General features: G+C 42.2%; 1 protein-coding gene across 1 annotated transcript in view; it reads left to right on the top strand.

The window, feature by feature from the left end:
* PLCH1 (phospholipase C eta 1) overlaps window positions 1-14,157 on the top strand; it is a gene marked incomplete at its 5' end in the record, with an annotated part of 214,263 nt that overhangs the window by 22,968 nt on the left and 177,138 nt on the right. The window contains one exon of the mRNA XM_080821571.1: window positions 5,784-5,902. Coding sequence (XP_080677697.1) covers window positions 5,824-5,902 — 79 coding nt within the window. The remainder of the gene's footprint in view (window positions 1-5,783; window positions 5,903-14,157) is intronic.

The raw sequence follows: 14,157 nt of genomic DNA, 5'->3' as shown, positions 1-14,157 counted from the left end.
CATCTCTGCTTCTGCTTGAATATTGACCAAACAACTTCAAATTACGTGAATGGTGCAACGGAAACACATCTCTAATGTAATCTGAATTGGTATTTTTTGAAAAATCAATGAAACTGCATCTTAGTAGATATTTTCACGTATTGTGTTCTCGAAAATGGGACCATGAACCCTTGGGGAATCCCAGCTTTGAGACTCCTGAGGCTGGGTTTCCTTCCAGCTTTATTTAACAGCTATGCTCTCTTGCAAGTGCTGCATCCTTTGGGGTCAGATTTTTTTTTTCTGACTTCACCATGAGAGGTTTAGCTTAGCTGATTTCTAAGGTTCCTTACAGTCACTTCCCCTTAGTGAGCACTGGGTCCTTGGATCAGCTGAATCTGGTGAAAGCCAATGTTTTTTTTTTTTTTTTTAAGATTGGGTTTATTGCACACCTCTCTCTCTGCCCCAGCCCTATTACTTCCATTAATCTCCAATTCCATCATCTCTAAATTCTGAAATCATTTGCTCTGATTCTAAAGGCAAGAGAGAGCCCTTTCTTTCTTCAGTTTCCACCAGGCAGGAATCCAGGAAATGGGACATAGAAGGAAGGCGTCACTGATGTTTACACTAAGGGCATGCAGTGTGTGCATGGCCTCAGTCTGGCACTCAGAGGTAGCTTACAGCCTTCCCCTAACCTTCAGCAGCAAACAGATGCCAGGAGAGGTAAAGCATGTGAACAATTAAGGAGGCAAACAGCCTGGAAGCCATAGGATTCAATTACTTGTATCTTTGTGCTCTAGCTCAACCGTTTACGTTTTCTGTGCCTCCTCTTCCTAAAAACACCCACCTCTGGGATGCCTGGGTGGCTCAGTTGAGTAAACATCTGTTTTCAGCTCAGGTCATGATCCCTAGGTCCTGGGATCGAGTTCCACATTGGGCTCCCTGCTCAGAGCGAAGCCTGTTTATCCCTCTGCCTGCTGCTCCCTCTGCTTGTGCCCTGTCTCTCTGACAAATAAATAAGTAACATCTTAAAAAGAAAACATTAAACAACAACAAAACACCCATCCTGAAGAGTTTCTTCAAGGAGTAGAGATAATATAAATGAAGAATGGTTTTCAACTTTGGTTGTATTTTGGAATCATCCTGTGGATGATTAAAAGCCACTGATGCCCAAGTCCTACCCCCAGAGATTCTGATGTAATGGTCTGGGGTGTGGCCTGGGGGCTGGGATTCTATGGTTTCCTAAGTGATTGATTTTAATGTGTAGTCAAGGTTGAGACACCATGATGTAAAGTCTTATCATGGTTCCTGATATGTAGTAGATACTCAATAATTGGTATGTAGGATTATGGTAGTTCAGTGCATGAGAGAGTTTTAGGTAACTTGGAGGGAGAGATTCTGGGGGCATTTCAGGAAGGCAGTAGTTTTTTTTTTTTTTAAAGATTTTATTTTTTTAAGTAATCTCTACATCCAACGTGGGGCTTGAATCCCTGAGATCAGGAGTTGCATGCTCTACTAACTGAACTAACAAGATGCCCCAGGAAGGCAGTGGCATTTTAACCAGTCCTTAAAGCAAAGGGCAATGATGACAGCGTGCGAAAAAGATCTGGAAGTTGGAAAGGTGGGTCCGTAGAAGACCAGTGCTCAAGTATCTTAGTATTACATATATCTGTATGAGTTTATATTTCTGTCTTCAAAGAGTTGAAGGTCTTAGTCCTCATTGAATGTATCCAAGGATGTTACCTATATTCATTATCTATTGCTGTATAACGTATTATCCCGAATCTTAGTGTCTAAGGCAGTAATGATTAATATCTTTCATTATTTCTGTGTGTCAGAAATATAGATGGGGTACAGAGGGGATGGCTTGTCTCTGTCCCTCTGTATTTGGAGCTTCATCTAGAAGACTTAAAGTCTGGAGTTAGAATGTTTATAGATTCATTCACTCACATGTCTGTGGTTGAGGTTGGCTGTTGGCTGAGGGCCCAGCTGGTGCGATCAGTTGGAACACTCATGTCTGGGCTTCCTTACATCATGGTAGTCAGGTTCTCAGGGTGAGCCTCCTGAGAGAGATAGGGAGCCAGGCAGAAGGTGTATCCTTTTTATGATCTAGATTTGGAAGACTCATAGCACCAATTACAACTGATTTTGTTAGAAATGAGTCACTGAGCCAGCCTGTATTCAAAAGAAGGGGAATTAGATTCCACTATTCGAAGGGAGGGAGGAATGCATAAGAATTTATAGGACATATTAAAAAACCACCATATTGGGGCACGTGGGTGACTTAGTCGGTTCAGAGTCCCACTCTGATTTTGGCTCACGTCATGATTTCAGGGTCATGGGATTGAGCCTCATGGGGGGCTCTGTGCTCAGAGGGGAGTCTGCTGGAGATTCTTTCTCTTACTCTCCCTCTGCCTCTCTCCCCCCACTCATGTTGTGCATGTGTGCATTCTCTCTGATCTCTCTCTCTTAAATAAATCTTAAAAAAATAAAAAAAAACCCCACCATATTGTATAACTGTCTAGTTCCTTCTAGCCTGTGATGGCTAGAATCTTGGGTTTGGAATCTGAAGATATGATTTCAAGTCCCATTGTTACCCTTTCCTAGCAGCATGGGTGAATCACCTATGTTAATATCCTCTTCTTTCCTTCTTTCATATGGTTAAGAGGAAGCCAAGTAAGAGTCAGGTATATTCATGTGTTTTGCTAACTATTTATAAAAGCATATTATTCTTTCATCTTCCGATTCTGCTAACCTTCCCTGGATTGAGGATAAACAGAGAATGCAAAGGAAAGAATAACACAGGAAACCATAAGGTCAAGTGAGTAAGGAAAATTGAGCATAAATACAGACAGGGTTCTCTTTAATTCCATGTAACTCAAAATACTTCTAATATGAATAATCAGGGCACCTGGGTGGCTTAGTCAGTTGAGCATGTCTGCCTGTGGTTCAGGTCATGATCCCCCAGTCCTGGGATCGAGTCCCACATGGGGCTCCCTGCTCAGTCGGGAGTCTGCTTCTCCCTCTGCCTCTTCCCCTCCCCCCAGCTCACGCTCACTCTCTCTCCCTCCCTCAAATAAATAAAGTCTTTAAAATATATATATGAATAGTCAATATACTTTTGTAGAAAACAAGTACTATTGATAATACTGAAATTATTTCCAGTTCTTGCAAAAAGGTATTATTAAATATATAGCTGTCTTTGGGGTGCCTGGGTGGCTCAGTCTGTTGAACATCTGACTCTTGATTACAGCTCAGGTCGTGATCCCAGTGTCCTAGGATTGATCCCTGCATCAGGCTCTTTGCTCAGTGGGGAGTCTGCTTGAGGGTTCTTTCTCTCTCCCCACTATGTGCACACGTACTCTCGCAAATATTTAAAAAAATATATAGATGTCTTTAAAATTGCATGCATGTATATGTATTTTATACACACATGTATACACACACACACACACATGTAAATGCATAGAAAATGAACTGGAATGATACACACCAAACAAAAGTGGTCATTTTAAGAGAGGGACACGGAATGAAGTAAGAAGGGTTTTTAAATTTTTAAGGATTTTAAAAAAAAATATTTTGTTGATTTATTTGACAGAGAGAGACACAGCGAGAGAGGGAACACAAGCAGGGAGACGAAGAGAGGGAAAGCGGGCTTCCCGCTGAGCAGGGAGCCTGATGTGAGGCTCGATCCCAGGATGCTAGGATCATGACCTGAGCTGAAGACAGATGCTTAACCACTGAGCCACCCAGGCGCCCCTAAATTTTTAAGGATTTTTGATGGATTTCAGTGTTGACTTTAAAAAAATTAATGAGCGTCTATATAACTACATTATTTATATAACTGAAGATACTTTTTTAAAGGAGAGCTCTTTGTAGTATTCAGTATTAAGTGGGAGGGGATGTTATCTCCAATAGTCAGCTGTTAGCTGTCATCTTTTATAGTTGGATCCATAGGTGGTTTTTTTTTTTTTTTTGTTTTGTTTTTAAAGATTTTATTTATTTGTCAGAGAGAGAGAGGGAGAGTGAGCGAGCACAGGCAGAGGCAGAGGGAGAAGCAGGCTCCCTGCCAAGCAAGGAGCCCGATGTGGGACTCGATCCCAGGACGCTGGGATCATGACCTGAGCCGAAGGCAGCTGCTTAACCAACTGAACCACCCAGGCATCCCCCATAGGTGGTTTTAACTTAGATTTGTGGGGCTCACTTTCTTTTTAGAGAGTTTATTTATTTATTTAAGGATTTATTTATTTATTTGTCAGGGGGAGCGGGCGGAGAGAGAGAGAGCGAGCGCATAAGCAGGCAGAGTGGTAGGCAGAGGCTGAGAGAGAAGCAGGTTCCCCGCTGAGCAGGGAGCCCAATGTGGGACTCTATCCCAGGACCCTGGGATCATGACCTGAACTGAAGGCAGTGGCTCAACTGACTGAGCCACCCAGGCATCCCTAGAGAGTTTATTTATTTGACAGAGAGAGCAAGCGAGTGAGCTCAAGCAGCGGGAGCAGGAACCAGACTCCCCGCTGAGCAGATAGCCGATGTGGGACTCGATCCCAGGACTCTGGGATAATGACCTGAGCCAAAGGCAGATGCTACCCAGGCACCCCTGGTGGGACTCATCTTCAGCCTGAGGAAGTAGGAGTGACAGCCAGACTTAGCCAGGTGGGAATGAGGCATGAAGCCAGAAAAAAAATGGATAGGCTGGAGTCAGGTAAGATTGCTGCTGGAGAGGGTTAAGAAGGAGCCTTTGAGCCAAGGAGAAGCTCTGGCAAAAGCGTTAGGAGCCTTCACCAATTGTTCCATTGATGAATAGACAAAGCTCTGATAATTTTTTTCACCAAGTGGCTGACTTCATCCTGGAGTATCTTTACAAAACTCTACATTGTTCTAATAGGACAGATAACAAATCGTTTCCCACCTGTGGGTTTTCCTTCATGCCAGCCCCGCTTGGTGTTGCCTGGCTTTATTCTGTGACCAGAAAAGGAGCTGGAATTCTGAAAAGTTGCTTTAGCCAAATCCTGTGAACAATGGGGGCCTTGTTCAGGGTTATGCACATCAGCTTTTGGAGGAGTTTAATTCATCAGCTCAGATCTCTGCTTTTCAAACGCTTGCTCTAGTTAGCATTGTGCTCTCTGTGCAGGGGCAGGCCTGATGGAGGGGCAGGCACCGCTTCTTGTCCACACGGCTTGAGACCTGTGCCCAGTTCTCCTTACACCAGTGAGTGTAGTGTGTGCTGAGCCAGGCCTTAATGGTCCTGAATGGGCCACCAGTGAAACCAAAAGAGGGAGGCAAGCTTTCTTACTGTGTTTGGCTTATCCGTGGCTACACAGACATTGTTATAATTTCTAAGATGCCTATGGATTGATTGCACAGTCTACCAGAGAGGTACCAAGCCAAAATTCAGGAACTGGGAATGATGGTTACCTCTCCTCCTAGAGATGAAACTTCCTCAGAAGTCATCAGCTTTGCCTGGTTTTGGTCCTGGCCAAACATGGGCGAGGCCTGGAGCACATCAGCCAGTCCTGAAACTTATTCTCTGGTGGTAGATTTATTCCCCCCTTGAGATGGCAATGACTGAGTTCCAAAAGGTGCTGTTTGAAAAAGCTACTGTCTGTGGTGTGTTAAGTGACGTCCTACCCTCTGGGAAGACTTGTGGGAAACTTCTTAGGACTTAGGGGATCCCAGTTCCACGTTTGGAGAAGTTGTATGGGGCCTGTGTTGCCTCATCATGACGGGTAACTGATGCATTATGTTTCCACGGTGAGCGTGTGGCTGCCATTTTCCTCATGTTTGTCTCCCTCTGTTTCCCTCGACAGAGCAATTTGGTTTTGATGCTGTGCCAGCAATCTCCTGACAATGAGCTACTGGAACTTGGAGAAAAGAAACTGTGTGCAGTACCGCAGGCATTTTCTGGTGGACAACAGTGTATTTCATGGTGAGCTGCCTTTTGTGTTTGTGAAGTTGGAGCTTTTAGTTTATTTCTGACAGCACTTTTATTCCAGCGCTCTGGATGCAAATATGGTGTCGTTGCTGGGTCGAACCAAGAGCTCAAGTTAACTCGTTTATGGATAATTTGCCTGAGAAGCAAATTGGTCTCATCCACTGGTCTCATCCCCTCCAGGTATAAGCAATGTGCCTGCCCCAATAACCATAATGGGGTTACCACTTTCTTCCTTACAAATTAGTTTAGATCAGTGCCTTTCCTCCTTTATGCTGTCAACTCCAATCCTATCCTTCCTGATGTCTGAATTTTGGGGGGCTCAACCCATAGTAAGTGTTCAGTTAATAAATGCAAGTCATCAGTCTGCTTGTTACCAGCATGGTATGTGTCTACTATCAGGCCGCAGAGCCATTCACAGCACTTACCTGTCATACTCAGGTGGCCTTACTGCAGCCACCAATCAGAGAGGAATCGAGACTTGTCAATTCTCCCCGCAAACTAAGATGAATTGCTTTTCCCCTGCTGGGGTGTGTGTTTTGTGATACATAGTCAGGGATAAGCTCTGTCAGTCCTGCTATCGGGATATCCTTGAGTGAAATTTATTTAAGAGTCAAAGATTTACTTGTGGTCAGTATTTTTGGAGCAATCTACATCAAAAGCTGGGGGAAATGTAGAGGGTAGAGGGAGAAATTTCCCAGGGATCCGAGTACTGTTTAACAATCCTATCATCTCAGCTGCCTTCGACTTTCCAAGTTTACTTCTTCTTTCCTGATTTGGTGACAGACTAATGCTTTATTATTGCTTTCAGTTAAGTTTAAGAGAAGCTCAGCCTTACTTACTTTATTAAAGTACTTAAGAGTTGGGCACATGGGTGGCTCAGTGGGTTAAGCTGCTGCCTTTCGCTCAGGTCATGATCCCAGGGTCCTGGGATCGAGCCCCACATGGGGCTCTCTGCTCAGCAGGGAGCCTGCTTCCCTCTCTCTCTCTGCCTGCCATTCTGTCTACTTGTGATCTCTGTCAAATAAATAAATAAAAAAATCTTAAAAGTACTTAAGAGGGTACAATTTTTTTTTTCTTTTTTCACATTCATTATGCTACCCCACTATAGGACTTTCCTAGGGTAAGGAGTACTTTATCTCACAGGTCAAGAAAGGGAAGCAGAGATGAAATGACTGTCCCAAGTTGACCTAGTTAATTATTATCAAGGTCAAAACTAAATCCTGCCTCTACCTTTCCAGACTGGCTCTCCTGGCATTGCAGTGTCTTGCAGGTGAATGACTCCTTAGCAAAGGGGAGTTGTGACTTTACCCTGTGACCCTGAGTTCTGCTCTGTTTTTCTGTGAACCTCATCTAAAGTTTCTGTTCATTCCTTCATCTCTGTCTCACACACACACACACACACACACACACACGGCATTTGCTGTGGGGTATTTTCTGTTACAAGTTTTTATTTGTAATAAAAAAAAGAATAAATATGATAAGTGAAGAAACCCAGGAGTTAGAAAAAGTAGCTTTATTTTTTCAAGATTTATTTTGTGCCTGATTAGACAAAGTTCAGATTTAAGTGCTTTCATATAGTATTTTAGAATGCCTTTGTCCAGAGATCTCAAAAGCTTTACCGATTTAAAAACAATTTTCTTTTTATTTTTATAGTTGTATTAGTGCTTAGTATATTATTATATCATGCTGAAGGCTTGATGAACACTCATATTGCTTTCGTTCGACACCTTTGCACTGGTTAATGTTCATCCCATTTCATGTGGAGGAAGCTGAGGTTCAGGGAGGTTGTGAAATAAATGGTGATCTAAATTTCAAACTCTGATCTTTCTAACTCCAAAATGCCATCATTTCTTTTGTTCCAGACAGCTATCTCCCTTTTGGGAACGAAATCAGCACTCAGAAGCTTAAGTTCGATCCGGTAGTATTTGCTCTGCTATTAAGTAGCTCTGTGTTATGATGTGGAGCAAATGGTATAATCCTTTGAGAGCCTCGTTCTCTCCCTGCGAAATGAGCCTGCTGGTCTTGATGATCTCGAGGTTGTCTATAGTTCTACTACCTGAGAGTCAATTGAAGTACTTCTGAGAATTACAACAGTAATTTTTGTGAGGTACCTTTTCACTGAACATGAGATACACAAGGGGGCAGTAGAATACTTAAAATATGAATTGGTTGCTTACACGTTAGAGCTACGGTTTTCGTTCCAATTTTAGTATATGTGCTGCCGAAGCGAGCACAGAGCTACGGTTTTCAAAGGAATTAGAGATACCAGATTTTCCCAAGATTGAAAGGATGAAAGCCAATTAGAATTATGATTGTATTCATTTATAATAAAGCAGTAGCTATAAGTATTTCTGATAGTGTAAAATACCATTTTGGATTTTTTTTTTTTTAAGATTTTATTTATTTATTTGACAGACAGTGATCACAGGTAGGCAGAGAGGCAGGCAGAGAGAGGAGGAAGCAGGCTCCCTGCAGAGCAGAGAGCCCGATGTGGAACTCGATCCCAGGACCCCGGGATCATGACCTGAGCCGAAGGCAGAAGCTTTAACCCACTGAGCCACCCAGGCGCCCACCATTTTGGATTTCTGTGCCTAAGGATATGTAATTCGGGAAACAGCGATGTCTCTACTTCTCCTCTTTGTTTACCTCTGCAAAAATGAACGTCTGTCTGTTAAGATAGGAACTTACTTAACTTAATGGGGAGTTGTGAGGAGTCTTATACATTTTAAGCCAGGGGAGCTCCAGAGATAATATCTGTGTAGAGGATTTCAGAATGTGCCTGAGAGAAGAGAGAAGGCAGGACCTGTTGGGTCAGAAATGTCTGATACCTTTGGAAGGGGCTTCTGGAATATGGGATGTGAGTTTGATGCTTTTTGCCTACTAGCTTGGTTTCTCCCTGTTTATGCTGAGAACTCTTCTCATTTAACCAAATCAATCAAAACAAAAAGAAAGAAAATCTGTTCCATTATAAACAGAAAAAAACCACTTCTGCTGCAAGATAATAGACTTTTAGACTATACAGATTTTCTTGTGCAAATTGTGTTGGTTGGACTCCTTACATACAGGTTTAAGCAGTAGTCTGAGGAGGAAAGAGCTACATGAAAATGGACTATATGGGCTACAGTGATCAATAAAAGTAAAAAATCACTTTTTAAAAAAAGTAAAACAGGGACACCTGGGTGGCTCAGTCGGTTAAGCTGCTGCCTTCGGCTCAGGTCATCATCCCATGGTCCTGGGATTGAGTACCTCATTGGGCTCCTTGCTTATTGGGGAACCTACTTCTCTTTCTGCCTCTGCCTGCCACTCTGCCTGCTTGTGCTCTCTCTCTCTTTGTCAAATAAATTAATAAAATCTTTAAAAAATAAAAAAAAAGTAAAACAGTAACATTTGTCACAAAAAGTAACAAAAGTAACAAAAAAGCAAAAAGTAACATTTGTATACTATTTCACAGTTCAAAAAGCATATTCATAGCCTCATTTTCTGAGTATGGAGGTGGTGGTTATGTTTTCATTACCCACAATCCCACAACCCAAAGAGAAACACTGTTAAGAGTCTGTTTCTGTCCAGTGTTTTATCTTCTCTTTCCTCTTTGCAACAATCCTAATGGTAGGAATGGAATGGCTGGAAAAGTTAAAAAATGATCTATATTGGCTGACAAAAATGACCTGGTTGAATTGACATGGTTCTGTGTTCAGTGATGAGAGCATCCCTGATAGGAATTATGAAAAGCTGTTTTTTATTTCCCACTCATCTGTCCTTTGCCCAGATTTTTAGGGAATCTAATGATCCAAAGGGACTGTGTACCTACTGAAGAAGCTAATCGCTGAGGTTAGTCTGTACTTGGCTTTTATTCACCTGCTGTGTTTGAAATAGGGGGGAATAAAACTTGGGCAAAGAATGGTTTGTGTTACATGAATCTTGGGTTTCTTTTTTTAAGATTTTATTTTTAAGCAATTTCTATACCCAATTTGGAGCTCGAACTCATAACCCCAAGATCGAGAATCACATGCTCTACTAACTGAGCCAGGCATGTGCCTTGGAATCTTGTTTTAATAGATTGTACTTCCATGAATTATTCTTACTTGAAAATTACCTATACTTTCTCCTTTTTCTCTTGGTTGTAGTGAATTGTGGCATTTTTTTCTGACCTGGGACAGATTTTTAAAACCAGTAATCAATGTATTTGCAATTAATATATATAATTTTTTATGCACGTACATTTTCCCACACATTTGAGTTCCTTAATAGAATAAGTTTAGAGGTGACTTAATTTTTGTTTTTATGCACTGCTAATTATAATTGTGATGTTGGAAAGAATTATTAATTGATTTCCTATAAATTATTATGGTATCATTCCAACTTACACTGACATTTATTTCTGTTGTTATCATGTTATAGTGAATGTTTCTGAATGACCATCACAAATCTAGAGTAGAAAGGTTTTGAACTGAATTATGAGTCTCTCTTACTATCCAGGGATAGAGTTAAGGATAGTTCTCTTATTAAGTGTGTAATATGTCTTTTCAAAAAGTGCCTTATATGTATTCTTTTTTTTTTTAAAGATTTTATTCATTTATCTGACAGACAGAGGTCACAAGTAGGCAGAGAGGCAGGCACAGAGAGAGAGGGGGGAGGAAGCAGGCTCCCCGCTGAGCAGAGAGCCCGATGTGGGGCTCCATCCCAGGACCCTGAGACCATGACCTGAGCCGAAGGCAGAGGCTTAACCCACTGAGCCACCTAGGTGCCCCATGAAAAGTGCCTTATATGTATTCTTACTTTGCCTCAAGCAACCCTCTAATGCAACTAATTAACTTGGTTAATTAATGTAATGAATTGCTTTTCATCTGACCTCCCTTTCTTGGCCAGAGGCCTACTCGGTGATGGGAGTTTAGAAACTTGACTACCAGTTTGTAAAAGAAAGTAGGCTCGAGTGGGATCCTGGAGACTAGTTCTGTTTCTAGTTTCACTACTAACTTGTGTTGCCTTTGTCCCCTTGGGGGGGTCCTCAGTTTCCCTCTCTCTGAAGTGAGCGTTTTGCCAGCTTCCAAAGTTCCCACTAGCAACAGCGCTTGAGGTCTCTGTGTAGTCAGACATCAGGATGGGTATGTAGTGAATGAGAGTGTCCTTCAGGCCAGGATGCAGGAAGGAAAGGCTGGAACGATGGTCATCCGAAGGAGGTAAGATTCTCTTTTGACTGTCAACTTTGTAGTTAGTTTTGCACTGGTAGAACGTCACATTTCACTTTAGGGAGAAGATGTGTGTGTGTGCATGTGCACACGTTCGCGTCCAAGCATGCATGCGCCTATAAGCACTCGTGAGTTCTGACCATGGAGAGACTAGTAGTTAGGACTGATAAGCAAGGTTTCAGGACAAATGTCTTTATATTCAAAAAAGAAGAATGGAGAAGTTTACTCCCCCTACACTGGAATTCCATCTATACTGGAAAAAGAAGGAAGAATGCCAGATCCTGCCTGGTGTATATGAAAGGACAATGAAATTACGCAGAAGGGAATTATGGTTCTCAATAATGAGGCTGTTTTATTAACGCATTATGAATTCAGCAGCAGCTTCTTGGGCTTAGGGGCATTACTAGATTTTATATTAGTGTCATTACTAAGCTTAGCTTTTCCATCCAATGATTGTATAAACATCTTCTAGGTCCAGAAAATGTGAGTACACATAGAATTACTATTAATGAAATGACAGTCAAAATTTTGCAAGCATCATTAAGATGAAAAGTATTACCTCTTGGGAGCGTGTGGTTGGCTTAGTTGGTAGAGTGTGCAACTCTTGATCTTGAGGTCATGAGTTTAAGCCCCACACTGAGTATAGAGATCACTTAAAAAAAAGTATTGTCTCTTGGGAGAGTTAACACTGCATGCAAAAAATTTCAAGCATGAGTTGAGAGAGAGGGTGGGAAAAAAAAGAAGATAGGTCATAAGGGAGAAAATGTATTGAGTCGTTTTTATTTTATTATTTATTTATTCATTTTTTAAAAGATTATTTATTTATTTATTTGACAGAAATCACAAGTAGGCAGGGAGACAGGCAGAGAGAGAGGGGGAAACAGGCTCCCCGCCGAGCAGAGAGCCTGATGCGGGGCCTGATCCCAGGACCCTGAGATCATGACCTGAGCCGAAGGCAGAGGCTTTAACCCACTGAGCCATTCAGGCACCCCAAGTCGTTTTTTATAATAGAAGTAATTCTGGAACAGCCTCCCCCAGTAAATTGCTCTTCAGCCCACTTCTCACGTTTCCCCTCCCCCATCCCTCATCCCCAGAGGATGGCCACCAAGGCAGAAGGCATCTAGTGAGGTATTCCTTCAGGTCTGTGATGTTCTGGTGCCCCTTGCAAATATGCCAGTGTTACTAAAGGCCTGGGTAGAAGCAGAACGAGCCTGACCTAGGTGTGGCATGTTGCGGGGGCTGCCCTCTAGCTGGGTTGCTTTGGGTGAGTTTCTCCCTCCGGGATCAAGTTGCCATGTCAGCAAAATGCCGTGATTTAGGACAAACGACTTAAACACTTCTTTCTAAGTGCTTGTGTTTAAAAATTTTTTATTTGATTTTTAACCTTCTCTCCTCATCCCACTTTAAGTGGAGGGTAATTGGAGAATTTGCCATGAATTAACTGACCAAACTGATTTATGCACTTACCTCTTTCCGTTGTCAGGATAAATTACAGCCAGCCTTACAAAAGTGGATACTTATGTACTCGTTATAACACAACAGAAATAACCTTTTAATACGAGCTGGTATGAAACAAAATGGTTTTTTAGCTTTTTGGGAACATGTGCTATTCCTTCATTTCCTGGACTTACAGAAAAATTCTCAAGGAAACTCTCAATGAAATGCTACTTATTTTACATTTTAAAATTTGAGGTTCATTTCTTTTTTGTATTTCTCTATGATGGACATTCCATCTGTGGCTGGTTTATGGCATATTCTCAATTGAGTGTAGCATATACAAGAAATTGTTTTTTTTTCTCTCCAATGATTGTGCTTTTTTTAAAAAAAATAAGATTTTATTTATTTGTTTGACAGAGAGAGAGAGAGAGAGACAGCAAGGGGTGGGGAACACAAGCAGAGGGAGTGGGAGAGGGAGGAGCAGGCTTCCCCGCCAAGCAGGAAGCCTGGCGCGGGGCTCGATCCCAGAACTTGAGGCAGATGCTCTCAATAGCTAAGCCACCCGGGTGCCATCTCCAGCAAATGCTTTTATTTTATTTTTTAAAAAATATTTTAAAAATATTTTATTTTTATTTTTTTATTTTATTTTTTATTTTTTATAAAATAAAAAAATTTTTATTTTTTATTTTATTTTATTTTATTTTTATTTTTAAAAATATTTTATTTATTTGACAGAGATCACAAGTAGGCAAAGAGGCAGGCAGGAGAAAGCAGGCTCCCTGTGGAGCAGAGAGCCCAATGTGGGGCTCGATCCCAGGATCCTGGGATCATGACCTGAACCGAAGGCAGAGGCTTTAACCCACTGAGCCACCCAGGTGCCCTCCAGCAAATGCTTTTAAAAAAGTACTCTTCCCAACATCTTGGGTGAATTCTATTACTTTCTGACTACTTTTTGGTTGTTGAGGGTCTAATCTAATTTACAACATTCATCTCAAACTCCTTCATGTTCCGTCTCCTTCCTGACCCCCGACACAGGCCTGAGCTACCTGTTGGGGTTTGAGGGTAGAGGCTCAGGGAACTCTGCTATACGTCTTCCCCTTGAGGAGGAATTCAGGCCTGGCTCTTCAGGTTTTGGTAGAAGGAAGAGAGATGGAAAGCAAAGTTCTAGAAGCCACAGCTGGGTACCTGATTTGTATGTGGGTGGCGGGGAGGTGATCCGGACTCCCTCTGGGTCCATCCTCTGTGAATGTTAATTTCACTTGGCCCCTCACCAGGGACTCTTTCAGAGAGGACCTGCTGGCTCCCTTCAGCCCCACCCATTGTCCCTTTCTGAATTCCCTTTGGCTGAGGCGTGGCTTCCCTTTCCCTAGGACACTGGCGCAACTGTCTGGTCCTGGCCCTTTTCTTATCTCTGTGCTTGTTCACAAGGTGTCATGCTGCCTGCTCTTCCCAGACCTACTGACTATAGTCTCTTTTGTCTCTTCTCACACTGTTACCTGGGTGACTCCCACAAGCCTATAGAAATCTCTGAATCATTCTTTGGTAGCTCTTCCCCTGCTTGTCTCTGGGGCGGAGGGGTACTTCCTCTGATTTCATTCCTCATGCCATCCTGGCACTCTAGGCTTG

This window comes from Martes martes (assembly GCF_963455335.1).
Source record: "Martes martes genome assembly, chromosome: 1".
Taxonomy (NCBI): Eukaryota; Metazoa; Chordata; class Mammalia; order Carnivora; family Mustelidae; genus Martes; species Martes martes.
The sequence above is the reverse complement of the archived record's forward strand: the minus strand, read 5'-3'. Positions and strand labels throughout refer to the sequence as shown.